Source organism: Marmota monax, unplaced genomic scaffold (genome assembly GCF_021218885.2).
Source record: "Marmota monax isolate L192 unplaced genomic scaffold, Marmota_monax_Labrador192_F-V1.1 WCK01_AAM20220418_F8-fsc00001, whole genome shotgun sequence".
Classification (NCBI taxonomy): Eukaryota; Metazoa; Chordata; class Mammalia; order Rodentia; family Sciuridae; genus Marmota; species Marmota monax.
Window position 1 is genome coordinate 33305608 of NW_026693777.1, and position 19521 is coordinate 33325128.

Sequence of the window (19521 nt, forward strand, 5' to 3'; positions counted from 1 at the left end):
GGTTTTATTTTTATTTGCTCTGCTTTATTGGGAAAATTGAGTTTAGAATTACTTTATAATGAAGTAATAAACATACTTTTGTAAAATAAAAATAACACACAAACAGCATTCTAATTCATTTTCAGTTGAGAGACATAGGGCAAGAAGTAAAAAGAGAGATAAAGAAGAAAGGAAAAAAGTTATAAAGTTCAAAAAACAGACCATGAGAAAGAAGAAAAGTCAGATTAGCAGAGACATAAATGAAAATATAATCACACAATTATAAAAAAATTGATTTGGGCTTCTCTCTCTTTTTGTTAGTATGACTAGAGGGTTCATTAATATTGTTTTCTTTCAAAGAACCAATGTTGTGTGGCATTTATCCTTTGTATTTTTTTAATTCTCAATTTCATTAACTTTTGTGCTATATTAATTATTTTCTGTCTTCTACTGATTTTGTAATAATAAAATTGTTCTGTCTTTTGTAGAATCTTGAGGTGTAAGATCCGATTATTTATTTGGACTCTTTCAATTTTTTTAATGTAGGCATCCATAAACTTTCCTCTTATAACTGCACTTAAACTATCCCAGAGAATTTGATATACTTTATCTTTAGTCTCATTTGTTTCTAAGAAATTCTTTTTATTTCTTCTATGGCCTACTCCTCATTCAAAAGTGTATTTTTTAATCTCCAGGTGTTAAAGGTATTTCTGTTTTTTATTTAGTTACTGATTTCTAACTTCATTCTATTATGATCTAATAGGATACAAGGAATTATTCCTATATTTTGTATTTGTTAAGACTAGCTTTGTGTCCAAAAATATGGTCTATTTTAGAGAAGGTTTTATATTAAGTTAAGAAAAAAGTGAATTCAGTTGTTAATGAATGAAATATTCTATAGATGTCTTTAGGTTCATTTGACTAATTGCATTTAATTCTGAAGAGTCTGTACTTAGTTAATTTCTGAATGACCTCTCTAAATGTAAGAGAGGTATATTGAAATCACACTGTATTATCATATTGGTGTCTATTTGATTCTTTATATTGAGTATAGTTTGTGTATGTAGGTACACAAACTTTAAGAGTATAAATATTTATAACCATCATATCTTATTATTGGATGATACCCTTAACGAGTATAAAGTGACCTTCTTTGTCTCTTCTGTCTAATTTTGGCTCAAGGAATACTTTGTGAGCTATGAGAACAGCCACTCCTACTTGCTTTTTGTCTCCATTTCCATGGTGTATCTTTTCCATTCTTTTATCAGCCTGTAGATGACTTTGCCTATAAATTGAGTCTCTTGTAAACAACATATAGTTGAGTCTTGTTATTTAATCCATTTTGCCAATCTATGTCATTTGATTGGAGATTTAAAATCATTTACATTCAGTGTTATTACAGACAGATGGTTTTTATTTTGTGCCATTTGATTTATTTCCAACTGGCTATTCTTCTAGTAAAACTCACCCACTTGCTGGTTCTAATATCAAGAGATTTTCCACAATACTCCAATAACAAACCTGTTGAGAAAAAAAAAACAAGAAAACTATCCCACTTATAGTAACCTCAAAAAATAAAATAAAATAGAATATTTTAAAATATTTAAAATCTAACCAAGGAGGTAAAAGACCTCTACAATAAAAACTACAGAACCCTGAAGAAAGAAATTAAAAAAGACCTTAGAAGATGGAAAGATTTCCAATGTTCTTAGGTAGGCAGAATTAATATTGTCACAATGGCCATATCACAAAGGGTTATACATATGTAGTGCAGCCTCCATCAAAATACCAATGACATTCTTCACCAAACTATAGAAAACAGTCCTAAAATTCATTTGGAAGAATAAATACCCAGAACAGCCAAAAGCAATACTGAGTAGGAAGACCAATGTTGGAGGTATCACAAACCTTCCACCTGATCTTAAATTATGCTACAGGGCCATAGTAACAAAAACAATATGATTTTATCATTAAAATACACATGAAGAATAATGGAATAGACTAGAAGACATAAAGACAAACCCACATGGATACAGTTATCTAATACTTGACAAAGATACTAAAAACATCATATGCTGGAGAAAAAAAATCACCTTTTTAACAAATGATGCTTGGAAAACTGTATATTTATATGCAGAAGAATGAAACTAGATCCAGATCTCCCACTCTGCACAAAAGTCAAATCAAAGTAGATCAAAGACCTAGAAATTAGATCAGAAACTGCAACTTCTAGAAGAAAACAAGGCTCAATACTCCAATGTATTAGTACTGTCACCAAATTCCTTAGCAAGGCCCCTAATGCTCAAGAAATAAAACCAAGAATCAATAAGTGAAGTGGAATCAAATTGAAAAGTTCCAGTGCAGCAAAGGAAATTCTTAAGAGCATAAAGAGAGAGTTTACAGGGGATTAATATCCAGAATATATAAAGAACTGAACACTTAACACCAAAACAATACAGACACACACACAAACACACACACAAATACTTAAACCAATAAATGGGCAAGAGAACTAAACAGAGATTTCTCAAAAGAAGAAATAGAAATGATCAATAAATATATGAAAAAATTCAATCAGGAACCAAACAATGGAATATTCTCAGGCTTAAAGAAGAATAAAATTATGGCATTTGCTGGTAAATGGACAGAGCTGGAGAACATCATGCTAAGTGAAATAAGCCAATCCTAAAAACTCAAAAGCCAAATGTTTTCTCTGATATGTGGATGATAATTCACAATAAGGGAAGGGGCTAGGGAAAAATAAAGGTACTTTGCATTAGGCAGAGGTGAGTGAAGGGAGGGTAGGGGTATGAGGTAGGAAGAATAATAGAATGAATCAGACATTATGACATGACCACTGTGATTTTATATCATGTATAATCAGAAAAATGAGAAGTTATATTCCATTTATGTATGACATATCAAAATGCATTCTACTGTCATGTATAACTAATTAGAACAAATTTTTAAAAATACTATTTTGATTCACCCAACTCTGGTTAGAATGGCAATTATCAAGAATACTAGTAGTAATAAATGCTGGCAAGGATGAGGAGGAAAATGTACACTCATATATTTTTGTTGGTGGGATTTCAAATTAGTAAAACCAACTTGAAAAGCTATTTGGAGAATCCATAAAATGCTAGGAGTAAAATTACGCTATGACCCAGCTCTCTTACTCCTCAATATTTACCGGAATAACCAAAATCATCATACCACAGGTGTGTAGCCACATCATTGTTAATAGCTGCACAATTTACAATAGTTAAGTTATGAAATCAGACCAGATGCCCATAAATGGATGAACAGATTAAAGAAATATGATACATACCCACAATGAAGTTTTACTCAGCCATAAAGAAGAATAAAATTATGGCATTTGCTAGTAAATGGATGGAACTGGAGAACATCATGCTAAGTAAAATTAGGCAGACTCAGAAAGTCAAGGGTCAAATGTTCTTTCTTATATGCAGAAACTATTGCAAAATAAAGGGGAAAATAGAGGAGTCCATGAAAATAGAAGGGAGATCAGTGGAGAGGAGTAAGGTGAATAAGGGGAAGGAGTGGGGAGAGTACAAAGGAGGAACTATGGAATAAATTAAATTATGCTATGTGCATATATGAATATACTACAGTAAATTCAACCTTTATATATATTTACAAAATACCAATTAAGAAACAATAAATAAATAGAAGGAAGACCTGTAGAGTGGAGGATTGGGAACAGGAGGAAAGAGAAGTGGAAGAAAAAAGGAAATAGTGAGAAATGAAATGGAACTAATTACATTCCATGCATGGATGGTTATGTCAAAATGAACCCCATCATTATGTATAATATGTTAATAAAAACATTAAAAAATTGACACAGTGGAGAGATACTCTTCCACAGAAATGCATAGTCCACCTATCCATATAGTCATAAAAAGAAATCTATGATAAAGAATGCTACTTTAGAAAAACAGAAAAAGAAGGCAACATGTAAGATCATATGAGTACTTTGGTGAATAGACTGCCCGATCTTTGAGTAGATTGCATTCTTGTCACCAAAGGCTTTTAAAAATGTGATATTCTCTTCATAATTATAAGCCATTCATAACCTCTCTCATTTTTTAATGTTCACCTGAAAATGGAAGCTATTAACCTGGAAATCTGAACTTCTCCTTAGAATAGAGACTTGTGACCCATCTTAGAAAGATGCATTTAGATAGATTCTAAAGATAGATTTAGATAGTTCTAAAGATACATTTAGAACTTGAAGGAAAAAAAAATGAGCAATCACTATAATCACCCTAAGATACACCAAAAAGGAAAAATGATCATCTAAAGATATGCACACAAAAAAGACTCAGCAAAATACAACATTCCTTGGTGATTAAAACAAAACAAAATAGCTCTGTAAAAACCGAGAACAAAAGGAAGTTTCTGCAGACTTATAAATGGTATTTAGAAAAAATTTGCAGCAAATGTGCATATAAATCGTGAACAATTAAATACTTTCCCTCTTAAATTGGGAACAAGGGAAGAGTGTCTGCTCTTATTACTTTTATTGAATGTCATACAGAAGAAATGAAGGAAATACAGTTTGGAAAGGAAGGAACAAAGACTACTATTGACGTAGTTGTCTGCAGAAATATGATTTAAAAAAAAATAACTGGAAAGGCCCAAATGTTCCCAAAACGTGACCAGTGTTTGAGGTGATGGGAATGCTGATTATCCTAATTTGATCATTACTCATTGTCATTGTATCCATGTGTTGAATTACCCTACTGTACTGCATAAATCATACGAATATTGTCAACTACATTTTTAACAAAATAAAAAAATGAAATATAAGAATAGATGAGTTTATTCAAGATACACACAAGTCAGCATATAAAATCTATATTTCTACATACCAATAATACAGATAAAAGATTTAAAGTTTAAAATGATATTTATAATAACATCAAAAGCAACCTGTGACTGATTGAGGTATATAGTTTACGTACAGTAATCGCATACTTAAGGACAGGGAGATAAACTTTTAAAATTCTTAAATATTTACTTGACAAATGCTTTGTATGTTGAAGGTGTAAAAAGTAATTATTTACTATACAAACACATTGTGTAATGGTTACAATAATCACATTAATTAACACTTCCATCATTTCTCATAGTCACTATTGTGTGTGGGTAAGGGTGGAGGGTAAGAACACTTAAATATATTCTTCATCAAATTTCAAATAAGTACACACTGTTATTTACAATAGTCACTATGTTGTGCATTATATTCTCAGAAGTTGCTCATAACTGAAAGTTCCTGCCCTTAGGCTAACTTCACTGCATTTCCCTTTGACCCTAGAAACTACTCTCTGCCTCTGTGAGTTCCATATTTTTGGATTCCACATATAAGTGATGTTTGTTATACAGTATTTTTTCTTTCTGTCTGTGACTGACTTATTTCACTTCACGTAATGTCTTCTAGGTTCACTTGTGTTGTCACAAATGACAAGATTCTCTTCTTTTTAGTGTATGAATAACATTCCATGTGTATCCAAAGCATGTTTTTATTAGTCATTCATCTGTCAGTGGATGTTTATATTGTTTTCATATCTTGGCTATTGTGGATAAAAATGTTGTAATAAACACAATAATGCAGATATATTTTAAAATACTGATTTTATTTTCTTATATACCTAGAAGTGAAATCACTGGATCTTTTAGTAGTTCTATTTTTCATTTTTTGTATACCTTTTATAGTTTTCTATAAAATCTGCACCAATTTACATTCCCTCTAAAATTGGAGAGGGATTCCTTTTTGCCTACATCCTCACCAAAACCTGGTAGACTTTTAACAAATGTGTATAATTAAAACCTGACCCACTATATGGAGAAGGTTTTCAGCATTCAAAATTTTTCTACATGCCCATTTTCCATGAATACACTCCAAGAGATGTACCCAATGCTCTGTTACACATCACCACAGATTAGTGTTGCATGATCTTTTTAAAATTTTTTTTAGTTGTAGATAAACAAAATACCTTTATTTTATTTATTTACTTTTATGTGGTGTGAGGATCAAACCCAGTGCCTCACACGAGTTGTCAAGTGCTCTACCACTGAGCTACAACCCCAGTCTACATGACCTTAACTTCATATAAGTCAGAATAATATTCTTTTATTTCAGGATTTTTAAATTAGCATAACACTTAGTTTTGTTTTGCCTTTAATAGACCATTTACAGCATTTTATTCAGGTTCATCCATTCCATTCAATAATATGCCATATTTTTCTCAGCACCACTAATACTATTGACATTATTATTTCTCTTTGGAGAGATCCATGCTTCCAAAAAAAAACTAGTATATTTTCATAATGTTTACGTTCATGAATAAAATTATTTTTTCTTTACCAAAAATCAACATTTTGATCCAAGAAACAAATATTAAGATATACAGAAATTTATCTTCACTAGAAATAGTTCATAGCCATAATCTTTCAGGGGTATGCTCTTACTTTGGGTTAATTTTTGGAGAGGAAAGTGGATATTTTTTATCATAAATATTTGTTTACTATGAATACCAGCTCTGCTGTACCATAAAAGAGAAATGAGGTCTTGTTCCTGAACAAAAAGCAGGTGTTTTTTCCAGAAATGGACCCTAATAGATTATAGAGGTGACAAAATAAGGGGACAGAGTCAATGAAACCTTCCGCCCAGCCAGTCAGCAGTAATAAAGTATAGCCAAGTGAATGGGAGAGGTAGTAACCAGCTGGACAAATGTTGGTTTAGAATATTTAAAGAAAAAAAATGTTTGTGTTCTTGCATAAGCCAGAGTTGGGGAAGACACTTAGATATTACTGAAAATGTGACAGAATAGAAAACTGTGTGACAGATACAAATTTCCTAGCAGAAGATACATATAGAAAGGTGGTACAACAAGTCATTGGCAGTCAGGTGTCTGTTTGAGATGAGGAATTATTGAATGTGCTCTGCAGTTTTTACATGGAAATTGAAGTGGTACTGCACAAGTGAAAAGTCAAATTCTGATTTCTTTTCTTTTTTCAATAAATACTGGTAGAGCACCTATGGACAAGGCAATAAGACGGGTTCTAAGATGTGTTCCTGACTTGGAGGAGTCTATAGTGACCATCAGACCACGAGCACACTACATACAGAGCACTGCTTCCTAGGGGCCATGCAACCACATGAAGAGAAGGATAAGTTCTGTTTGGCAAGATTGAGGAAGGACTTCTCCAAATATCCTCAGTTCTCAGTATGGTCTTCGTGCCTCACACATGAGACCCTAATTGTTCAGCTTATCCCATTATAAGAATTTGTTTGTCCTTCTTATCTTTCTAGGTAGTTTTAGAAGTGGAAGAATGAGAGGATAAGATCACATTTCATAGGTGCCTAGGTGGAGTTGATGGGTTGTAGAAATGTCACTTAATCTTGGTCCAGAAAGGTAGAAAAAGTCTTGGAAAAGGGAAACTAAGGTGATGGAGATGTGAGTAAAATGTGTTCATCAGAGGGAAAAGCAAGGTATGCCAACAAGCAAATATATTATGTATCTGGGGACAACAGGAGCCTAGATTAGTTGCAAAGAAGAACTTTGCTTAGACAGCAGTGGTGGTGATTAAATTGAAAACTAATAATAGATAATAATGTCACTTAAGTACCAGGGTAGGTGTCTGGCTTTTATATTACATCAAGGAGGAAAATCTGCAGGTTCGAGAGCAGGGGAGTGACTTATTTTAACAATGACTAAGAAAAGATTCATTTTTTGGTAAAATGAAATGCAAAAATAATCTGAAATTAAGAGACTTCTGTCATGGTCTAAATGGAGAGAAGGGCATCAGACTAGAGTAAAATCAATGAGACTAGGAAAGGTATTATAAAGAAGTAAAATAACTTGGATATCACATCCAGTAATGGACAGAAGAGAAAAAAAAGTCCAAAATAATTCCTAGATTTTTAGCCCAGATGATGTGAAGAGCACCAACAACCATGAACTTTGAAAAGATGGATCCCTCTGATATCAAGCTCCTGATAGTACATACATTACAATGTATTAACCTCTTCCTATATGCTTGATGATATTTTTCTAATTGATAGAGGAAACTTTTGTAGATTTTCTTGCTTGAAATGTTAAAATGGACTCATACAATTAAAATATTAGAAATCTTTTATCTCAGCTAAGAGATTTCAGTGAGTTGACCCTTAAAGTCACATGAAATGCACCTATATTTCTCACACTTACTCTTTGCACTTTAATGCCCCAGGGATTTATTTTATATCCTTTAAATATTTCAAGTTTATTCCATCATTATGCATAACTCTGAGCCCCATTGCCTACAATAGTATCTGAGAAATGAGAGGTACCCAATGAAAAACAATATTTGTTAAATAAACATGAATTCTGGCCAGAATTCCCCAGCTTGATTTCTTATTAAAAAATCTATTAACAAATTACATGTCGAATCAATAATTTTTTCATGGAAATTTTTACTTCCTGGTTTCGAAGGGTATAAATCATGGGATTCATCACTGGAAAGATGACTGTGTGGAAGAAAGAAACCACTTTGTCCGCAGGTAAGACTCTGAACGGCCGAGTGTAGATGAAGATTGCAGGCCCAAACATAAGAAGTATAATAATGACATGAGTGGTGCACGTGGACATGGCCTTGCTCTTCCCCTCAGAAGCTGATCTATGAATGTGACAGAGGATGACGGCATAGGAGGCCAGAAGGCCCAGGAAGCACAACAGGGTCATTAGGCCACTGTTGAAGACCATCAGGAGCTCCACCACAAAGGTGTCAGTGCAGGCCAGCTTGATGACCTGTGGCACATCACAGAAGAAGTTGTCCAGCTGATTTGGGCCACAGAAGGGCAGGCGGAGGATGAGGGCCACCTGGATAATGGAGTGGATAAAGCCTCCCAGCCACAGAGCCAGCAGCATCACATAGCAGGCTCTAGGGCTCATGACTGTTGAGTAGTGCAAAGGCCGGCAGATGGCGATGTAGCGGTCAAAGGCCATGACAACCAGGAGCAGCCCCTCTCCACCTCCAAGGAAGTGCAAGAAGAAGAGCTGGGTGATACAGCCTCTGTAGGAGATCACCTTCTTCTCAGAGAGGAAGTCCACCAGCATCCTGGGAGCCACAATGAAGGAGTAGGAGGCATCCAGGAAGGCCAAGTTGCCCAGGAAGAAGTAGAGGGGGGCTGAGAGCCCAGGGTCTGACCTGATGGTGAAGATGATGAGGAAGTTTCCAGGGAGGATGATGAGGTAGAAAATTAAGATCAGTACAAAGACCAAAAGCTGAATCTCTTGAGACTGAGTCAGACCAAGGAGGATGAATTCAGTCACCACTGTTCCATTTTCTATCTCCATCTTCTCTCCCTGTAGAACATCAGGGAATAGAGAGATACTCTCCATATCTTCCATCCAGATTATAACTCTTTCTCAACTAAAAGCAGGATTATTCCACATCTATATAAACCACCTCTCTGCATAACCTAAGACATCTCTTCTACCCTTAATGCAGCCATATTTCATAATGACAACACCTTGGCCCTGAAGCCACACCCTATCATCTGCTTCAGTCCTGTGCTTCTCTTCAATGGATCTCTCCTAGGAGACTCCAGGATACCACTGGTTTGGGTTTGTTACTGATTTCCATGAGCATATGAAAATATTTATGATTGAAAAAACACTTAGCCCCAATTATTAAGGTCTTCAGGTTTTCATTTGAATAGGGAATGGGATAGGGAGTGACATCAATGAGGAATGATAACACTTTTTATATGACAAAAGATGTTCTATATCTCAAATACATTATATAAGAATGGTTTCACATATCAATTTAATTTGCTATAACTCTTGAACTAGATAGCAGTTGGTGCACCTTTATTCCATGTAAACTATACCTAAGGAATGTTAACTAAAAGGTTAAAGAAAACTCTACTTACTGGAAATACTTTCTTTTCCTCTACAGAATGTCAAGCCATCAACCTAGTCTAAATAAAAAGGCTCTTAGTCACTCTGGAGAAAAACAATATCTGAGGTTTATCCATACATTGGTGTCCAAATTAGGAATGTTTTCACTACAGGGCATAAGCATAGTAGTCTATTGATATGAAAACAATAAAGAAGAATTTCCATACATATAAATGTGGTTTTTTAAAAAACAATATTTTACATGCCTTTAGTTACCTAGCACATTTGTTTTTAAAAATGTTGTTGAGCATGGAGTATAGAGTGGAGGAAAAGAAGGGTATGTTAACTTTAACTGAAAGGAGAGAGAGTGAAAAGGGAGAAGAAGAAAGGAAAATTTATTTTACAAAAAACAGTGAAGTCCCAAATTAAGAAATTAAGGGAAATACTTACAATGGTACATCTATTCAAAACATCAAAGATCTTCTCTTTTAATATATAATTCTAATAAATTTCCATATATGGTCAAAATTGAGAATCATAAAACTACTTTATATCACATAGGCACACATATATCCATGTAAAAACATGCACACCACCCCCAATGCTAAAGACACAACATATCCTAAAGAAAAACAAAGCACAAAGATTTACATATTGAACCATCAAAAGAAATTTTTGCTTTTCCTTTTTTCTCTTCTTTTTTTCTACTATGGCCATTTATTGACCATATATATCTCAAAAGTACTTTTGTGCATAAAACCCACTATTAGAAAAGTAAATTTGAAATCCCTTTCTACTTAATCTTAAAGTTGAGTTCATCTTCAACATTATTATGAACTTGGTTATTTCAAACTCTTTCAAAAATTAAGGGTATGTTTAGATCATAGGAGAAACTTTCAAGTATCTCTGAGTTTATGTGCTGCAGATTCTCTCGCTGTGTCTTGCTTTATTCCCTGCCATCCACCTCTATTCTCCTATTGAGTCCTTGACATATGTGACTCATTCCCATTAACATTTTGGTTCCCTGTGTTCCCTCTGTATTTTCTATGCTCCTTTGTGGTACCTGCCATTCTCACTGCATGCTCATCACAGATTCAGAGACTGAAGATGCATGTTCATAAGGTGGACTTTCCTCTAGGGAAAATGAAGCAAGTCCCTGAAAGATAAAAGCACAGAAATCCCTGCAAAGACAAGGTTTTCTGCTCTAACTATATTAAGAGAGGAACCACTTTCAGTGAAATTTGAACTAGAAACCTGAATGCTTGCTGTTATCTCTACACCATAATTGTCATTCCAGCTGAAACAAAAATTCATAGACCCCGGTAACGCAGGAGCAGTGCAAGGGCACAGTGAGAGATGGAGCAGGACCATCTAAAGGCTTTGCTAGGCACTGATCATGCCTGGAATCCAGGATGTTGGTAGAAAGTTCATGCAGCAGGCATTTGAGGCCTTGATCCCCACCACAGGACAGACACTAATTCTCCCATTTTTCTTCTTTATATGTCCTCATTGCATCTTAAAAAAAAATGTTTCTGTTATTATATTTAACTCCTTTCTCACCAAATATTTCTTCACTTTCTTCAGTTATATTTTTATCTTTGAGTTGACTTCTTTTTCTCTCTTATCTGTTCTCTGTTCCCCTTGCTGTTTCTCCCTGCTCTATCTCACTTATATTCATTCTCCTTATTTTCTTTTGATTTCTCCATATTCCATTAGTTTGCAATATTCTTCAATCTTTCCTTTTCTCTACTCATCTCTCCTTCATTAGGTCCTATGCTTCCTTTACCATCAATGCTGAGAAACCTCACTATTGTTTTGAAGCAAGTTCTTTCACTTGCTTTAAACATTAAGTTCTTTTACTCTATGAACTAAGCATTTAATTCCTGTTTCAGTACTAGATCATTTTACTTGGACAGAATCCTTTAAATGTACTGTAACCACTGTTCAATTTTTCCCCTTCTCACAGATATTTTGTAATTAATTTTAATTAAAATGAGCTTACTTACCTTTATGCTTTAAAGAAATTTCTCATTAAACCACATACCAGCAAAAATATGTTTAGAAAACTTTCCAAAATAAGAGTATGACAGCTATTAATATGTGCTATGTAGTTTGTAACTCATTGGCAGATAAAATTACTGGTTTCAGTATGTTCTGAGAAATGCAGATATAGTTAAAGAACATCATCAATATTTGACTGATAACAATGTTGCTGATGGCTCTAAAATCACTACAAAATTATATGGAATTATTAGTTCCTACAGTTCTTTAATGTCATTTTTTCTAAGCAAAGAAATGCACATCATAGAAAAAAACCTGGTTTGGACATCTGTCTCGGTTTAAGTTCTTAGTCCTGCAACTTTTTAAACATAAGATATTGGAATGGTGCTCATCTTCCTTAGCCAGAGCTTTTTCACATCTTACTGTGTTGATTTGCAAATTTAATCAGATGGGGATGATGTTAATAAGTAGGATATGCATGTCTGATTCAACCAAAATTAAACCAGGAAAAAATATACATTTTAAGTTTCTAAGAAACAAATGTGTGATACTGGCTATCTGTCCCTATCTTTGGAGAGAATCCATGGAGTAATGGTAACTGCATGAATCTAAGAGATTACAAAATAAAATTTCACAGATATTTCACATCATCCAATAGTCAAAACCCAGATTAGTGTATGCTAGATCCATTTGTAAAAAAACAACTTCTTATTCCAGCTGAGTATGAGGACCAGCTCAGAGCTAGTCTTCTGCAAAATCATGAAGTTGATGAAGATATTTTTGGCAACTCTCAGCCCAGCTTTTCTTCACTAATTACAATTCCCATCCCCTCACTAGTTTCAGTTAGTAAATGCAAATTTATGAGTATGTGTTAACAATAACAAGGCAAGTGATATTTTAATAAAGCCTATGTAACCCCAATAAAATAATTCTAAATATCATGAGGAACTAGAGCTATATTGTCAAGAATAGGTAAAAGATGCTGCTATATTATTAAATTCAAATTGCATATGGTCTATTTCTGCTATAATTTTTATCTATGTGTTCCAAGCAGAAGATGTCCCACCTGAAGAGTCGCAATGTCTGTTTACATTTATTCCCTTTTTATTCCTTATAAATATGAAGAGTGACAAGAACATTTGCCTCTAACAATCCAATTGTACTCTCTACAGAAGACATCACCCACTTCTGAGGGAAGGGATGATAACTGATTGTTCCTACCTTTGTTCTTACATCTCTCTTTTCAAAGAGCCTTGTACTCTTTGAAACACCCTACTAATTTGTGGTAGAGAATGCACCTTGGGAATTTCAAGGTTAATAAACCTGCAGAGGACTTTCAAAGGGAATTGTTAGAATGCCAACAAGATATAGTCAAAGAATGAGACAAGAGAGATATTAGACTTAAGTACTCAAATATACATGAGCTAAGGATCTACTCTGTCACTTAGTTCTAAATTCAACATCCCATCAGTGACAGAAATTACAGAATGGCAAGAATTTTTGTTAGGTCTCTGTGTGTAGAAAGTCAACACAGATGATTTAATTTCTTACATTACAATTAAAAAGAGTGAAAAATTACACAATTGTTAGGAACTTGTTAATATTTTAAAAAAGGAAGTTATGTGGCCCAGTAAGTAGTAAGTATGCTTGATTCAACATATTCCTGGTGACAAGAGAGAGACAGAAAATAAACCTTGTTCACAGAGACTCCTTCAGCATAATCCTTCTTAGAGAACAGAATTAGATTTTGTAAGACTAATCCCTTCAGGGAAAGTGCTCTCTTAAATAGACCCTATTGTGGGTCTATTTGCTGTTTTCATTTTACGAATGAGTGTTTCACGTGCTTTGCAAAAGCAATGATTAGGAATGATTACTTTTTAAATTAAATGTTATTAAACATAAGAAGCATCAAGAACCATGTAATAAAAGCACATAATTTAAGTTTTAGTAGATTTGTTTTTATCTTAAAGACACTTTTAATTTCAAAAATTAAAATAGTAAACATCATTTTTAAATAAATACAATAAATAGTCAAACATTTTGTTTTAACTTGTCCAATTCGACTGGAAAACAGAAAAAAGAGAAGAAGAGAGGAAGAAAAAGGTTCACAAAGTTATAAAAATATAAAGAAAAAGAGGAAATTAAAGAACAGGAACAAATGAAAGTTAATAATAGGAAATAATAGAAAGTGAACAAGATAAAACAGAGATACAGAAAAGTATATCTTGAAAAATATAAAGTAAATTTTCCCCCTTTCCCTTCAGCTCCTCTTATATATAATTTTGTATAACGATGAGGGTCTCCTTCCATTTCCATGCAATTTCCCTTCTCTCTCCCTTTCCCTCCCACCTCTCGTCCCTGTTTAATATTAATCTTCTTCTCATGCTCTTCCTCCTTGCTCTGTTCTTAGTTGCTCTCCTTATATCAAAGATGACATTTGGCATTTGTTTTTTAGGGATTGGCTACCTTCACTTAGCATAATCAGTTCTAGTGCCATCCATTTCCCTGCAAATGCCATGATTTTGTCATTTTTTAGTGCTGAGTAATACTCCACTGTGTATAAATGCCACATATTTTTTATCCATTCATCTATTGAAGGCCATCTAGGTTGGTTCCACAGTCTTGCTATTGTGAATTGTGCTGCTATGAACATTGATGTAGCAGTATCCCTATAGTACGCTCTTTTAAGGTCTTTAGGGAATAGTCCAAGAAGGGGAATAGCTGGGTCAAATGGTGGTTCCATTCCAGCTTTCCAAGGAATCTCCATAGGGAGAGAAATGAAGTACAGTATATGGAGTAGAGAGAGAAGATGGGAGGGGAGGGGAGGGGAGGGGAGGGGAGGGGGGATAATAGAGGATAGGAAAGACAACAGAATACAACAGACACTAGTATGTAAAAACTTGGATGTGTAACCGATGTGATTCTGCAATCTGTATATGGGGGAAAAATGGGATTTCATAACCCACTTGAATCAAATGTATGAAATATGATATGTCAAGAGCTATGTAATGTTTTAAACAACTAATAAAAAACACCCTACAAGTTAATAGGGTAATATATATATATATATATATATATATATATATATATATATAAAATAAACTCCAAAATGAAAGAACATTGTGTATTTACGGAAAAAACAGAAAAAAATTAAGATGTAATGAAGAAATATTTCATCTTGGAGTACATTAGAGTCTTTCTTGGCACCAAAGACTTTTTAAAATGTGATTTTTCTTCATAATTCTAAATATAATCAGAAACCGTACTATTTAATAGCAAATTCTTCCCCACACCCGTACAGAAGATTGAACCCAGGCCCACTTAATCACTAAGCCACATCCCCAGCCCTTTTTATTTTATTTTATTTTTTTTTTTTTTTAAAGATAGAGTGAGGGGGGGGGAGAGAGAGAGAGAGAATTTTTTTTAATATTTATTTTTTAGTTTTCGGCGGACACAACATCTTTGTTTTGTATGTGGTGCTGAGGATCGAACCCGGGCCGCACGCATGCCAGGAGAGCGCGCTACCGCTTGAGCCACATCCCCAGCCCCTTTATTTTATTTTTTTGAGACAAGATCTCACTGAGTTTCTTAGACCTCACTAAATTGCTGAGGCTGGCTTTGAACTTGTAATCCTCCCCATTGGAAAGTTTCTCAAGTCTCTGTGATCACAAGCAGGAGCCACTGTACCCAGCCTAATACCATATTCCTTAAAATGAAATTAGTCTCATAATCTACATCAATCTACAGTATTGAGGCTTGTTATTTCTGTTGGGAAAGATTTATCAGATTATTTTAGAAACTAAAACTATGAATCAGGCTGTATGATAGTGTCAACACTGCAACATTGAACAAGACAAGAATGGTCCTTGTTCCTGGTGGGAAGGGTTACAGACATAAGCAAACACCAGAGAGAACACATGCAATTGCAGTGATAAAATTTAAGAGCAATAGTGCTAGAAAGATATTGCAAAGTGACTGCTCTTTTAGGTGAGCTGGCCAGGCCTGGGCATTTCTGAGGAGGTAACATTTATGGAGCGCTAAATGACTGGAACAAGCCAACTTTGTGAAGATACAAAGGATGTTTTACTATGGCTGGTAAAAGGCCATGAAGCAGAAAGTGACAGTGCATTAAAAGCAGAAAGGAGGCCAGTGTGTTAAGACAGGAGTGGACAAATGGTTTTAAAGTATAAAGCAAGATATAGAAGGAGGGCCACATATAGACCAGAAGGCAGTTTGTCATTATTCTTTGTGAGATGTGATAAGCAAAGGCATTCCTTTAGCTAATTCACATGTTTAAAATATTATTCTGGTAACCATGTGAAGAATGGGTTTTAGAAGCCAAAGAATAGAGTTAAGGAGCTGGTTTTTGAATACCACAAACAAAGAGATCATGATGATAGGTTAGGTTAAGGGGTACAAGAAGAAAGAGAGAAAAAATCAGGGCAAGAATAAATTTTGGAGACAGTCAGTGAGTCATATTGATGGAGTAGATATGAAAGGTTTAGAAACGGGAAGAACTCAGGATATTTTTTACGGGCACATTATAGTTATACATAATATTGGGATTTGTTTTGGCATAATTATACTAGCATGCAATATAAGTTGCTTTAATTCAGTTCCCAGTACTTCCCCTTTCTCTCCCCTCCACCCTCCCCTGTTCCCTTTGCTCTACTTTACTGGTCTTTCTTCTATTTATTTATAGTATTTTTTAAATCAGTATAATATATATATATATATATATATTACCTTTTCCCGTGTGTGTGTGTGTGTGTGTGTGTGTGTGTGTGTGAATGAGGGTAAAATTTACTGTGGTATATTCATATGTGTACAGAGGATAGTTTGGTCAGTTTTATTCCATCATTCTCCCTTTTCACATCTTTCTTTTTACATCCCTTCTACCATCTCCTCAGTCTCTTTCCTTTATTCCACTGAGTTCTCCTCTTGTTTTCATCAGATCCCCCCACTTTCCCTTATTTTGGTCTAGCTTCTGCTTATAAGAGAAAAGGTTCAGCCCTTGCGTTTCTGGGTCTGGCTTGTTTCACCTAGCATGACGTTCTCCATTTTCCTCCATTTACCAGCAAATGCCATAAGTTCATTCTTCTTTACCACTGAGTGAAACTCCATTATGTATATACACCACATTTTCTTTATCCATTCATCTGTTGATAGGTATCTGGGCTAGTTTCAAAACTTGAGTATTGTGAATTGCACTGCTATCCATGAAGTGCTTAGTTCTTTTGGATAAATAGCAAAAGTAGAATAGCTGGGTCATATGGTGGTTCCATTCCTACTATTTTGAGGGATCTCCACTGGAGACATCTGTTTGGTCAATTTGATTAATGTTCTTTTAAATTCTGAAGAGTCTTTACTTAGTTTATGTCTAGATGACCTATGTCATGGTGAGAGGTATGTTGAAATCACCTGGTATTATTGTATTAGGGTTTGTTTGATTCTTTATATTAAAAAGGGTTTTGCTGTGTTGCTTTTTCTTTATTTGTTCTTTGTTTTTATGTATGTGTACTTATTTTGGGGGCATAAATATTTACAATAATTATATCTTCTTGTTGGTTGATTCCTTTAACCAATATGATATAACCTTTTCTCTTTTGATTATTTTTGGCTTGAAGTCCACTTCAGCTCATATTACAGTAGCTAACTCTGCTTACTTTTGTTCTTTATTTGCATGGCATACCTTTTCCCATCCTTTCACCTCAGCTTGCAACTGTCTTTGCCTATAAAGCGAGTCTTGCAAACAACATGTGGTTGATTTTTAATGCAATTGGCCAGCCTATGTCTTTTGATTGGAGAATTTAGACCATTTACATTCAGTGTTACTATAAAGAGATTTTTTTTATTTTTAGTTTTTAAGTTTTATTCATACATTTGAAGTATAAAACCTAATGGTCTTTGGTGTATTCATGGAGTTCTATATCCATCACTTCACTCAATTTGAGAATATTATCATTGTCCCAAAAAGAAAACTCACACTCTTAACCATTCCTCCCAAATAGTCTCAACTCAATCAATGAATTAATCACCCAATGTGATTAACTGAGGGGTAACTGAAGGCTGGTGGGGTGTGGCTGGAAGAGGTTGGACATTGGGGGTGTGGCTTTGGGTATATATTTTTATCTGGCAAGTGGAGTCTCTCTCTCTCTGCTATCTGATCTTCATATGAGCTGCTTCCCTCCACGACACTCTTCCACCATGATGTTCAGCCTCACCTCTAGCCCTGAGGAATGGAGCCAACTCTCTATGGACTGAGACCTCTGAAACTGTGAGCCCTCAAATAAACTTTCCTCCTCCACAATTGTTCTGGTTTGGTCTTTAAGTCACAACATTGAAGAAGCTGACTAAAACAGACTGTGGGCATTTTTTATATACTTACTGAACATGTGCATATCTCCCTTGGAGAAATGTCTGTTTAGATCCTTAGGTAAATCAACTTACAGAAAGATGATTTTTATTTTCTGTCATTTTGATTTTTTTCCTAATATTTAATTCAGATTTGATTTTTATTTAATTTACTAATAGTATAGTGAGATTAATCCCTATAGGTTCTCTACTTTTTTTTTCATTTCTCTGCATGAAATATTTCATTGGGTATGTTTGTGATGCAGGCTTAGTGGTTAAAAATTCTTTTAACTTCATTTATCACAGAGGGTCTTTATTTCATCTTCAATTCTGAAGGATTGTTTTGCTGGATATAGCAATCTTTGTTGGCACCCATTTTCTTACAGGGCTTGGTACATATTATTTCAAGTTCTGACTTTTATGGTCTGGCTTGAGAAATCAGTTTAAATGAGAATTGACTTACCGCTAAAAGTGGCTCATTGTTTTGCTTTTGTTACCTTTTAAAATTCTATTCTCATTCAGCATATTAGGCATTTTATTTTCATTTTAATGTGTCTTAGAGGAATCTTTATTGATCTTGCCTATTTGGTGTTCTAAATGTGTCTTGTACTTGGATATCCATGTCATTCCTAAGTTTTGGAAATTTTTCGGTGCTTTCATCTGTGCCCATGATTCTTATATTTGGTCTCAGTGTTATTCCAGTTTTGTTTTATTTTTAATATCCTGGTCATGGTCTTTTAACAACTTTTCTTTATTGTTAACTTTATTTTCAAAACTATATACTTTGTCTTCTAGGCCTGAGAATCTGTCTTCAAAATTATCTAATCTATTGGTGATGCTTTTCTCTGATGTTTTATTTGACTTATTGTATCTTTCATTTCCAGGATTTCTGTTCAGTTCTTTTTTCAGAATCTCTCATTATTGAAATGATCTTTTACATCCTGTATTTTCTTTCTAAGTTTATTCCTTAAATCTTCTCTGAGTTCCTTAGTTATTTTAAGTATGAATTTTCTAAATTCTTTCTCCAACATGTCCTCCACTGTGGGGTCAATGGGATCAGTTGTTGAAGTGTTATGAGCTGATTGGGTATTTTTTATCTAGCTTTTTCATTCTGTTTCTGTGTCTTGCTAGGATTAGTATTGCTTCTTCTTTTAATCAAGGGAGTATTTAGTGAGCTTCTTTCCCTGAAGAGCCCTGGGGTAAGCAAATATCCAGGTACCTGATACTTTCACTAAATGTGTGTCCTCTGGTGTTCCCAGTATCATCATCACTTGAA

At 34.3% G+C, this 19521-nt stretch overlaps 1 protein-coding gene across 1 annotated transcript; it reads right to left on the reverse strand.

Annotated features, from left to right (window-relative positions):
* Nucleotides 1-8417: 8417 nt before the first annotated feature.
* On the reverse strand, nucleotides 8418-9344 carry LOC124104749 (olfactory receptor 4N4C). Its single transcript, XM_046461842.1, has one exon. It carries the CDS (start codon nucleotides 9342-9344, stop codon nucleotides 8418-8420), a length of 927 nt encoding a protein of 308 aa, XP_046317798.1.
* Between the last annotated feature and the right edge of the window lie 10177 nt (nucleotides 9345-19521).

Coding starts and splice junctions, on each gene's coding strand:
- LOC124104749 (XM_046461842.1), bottom strand. CDS start 9,344: ATGGAGATAGAAAATGGAACAGTGGTGACTGAATTCATCCTCCTTGGT.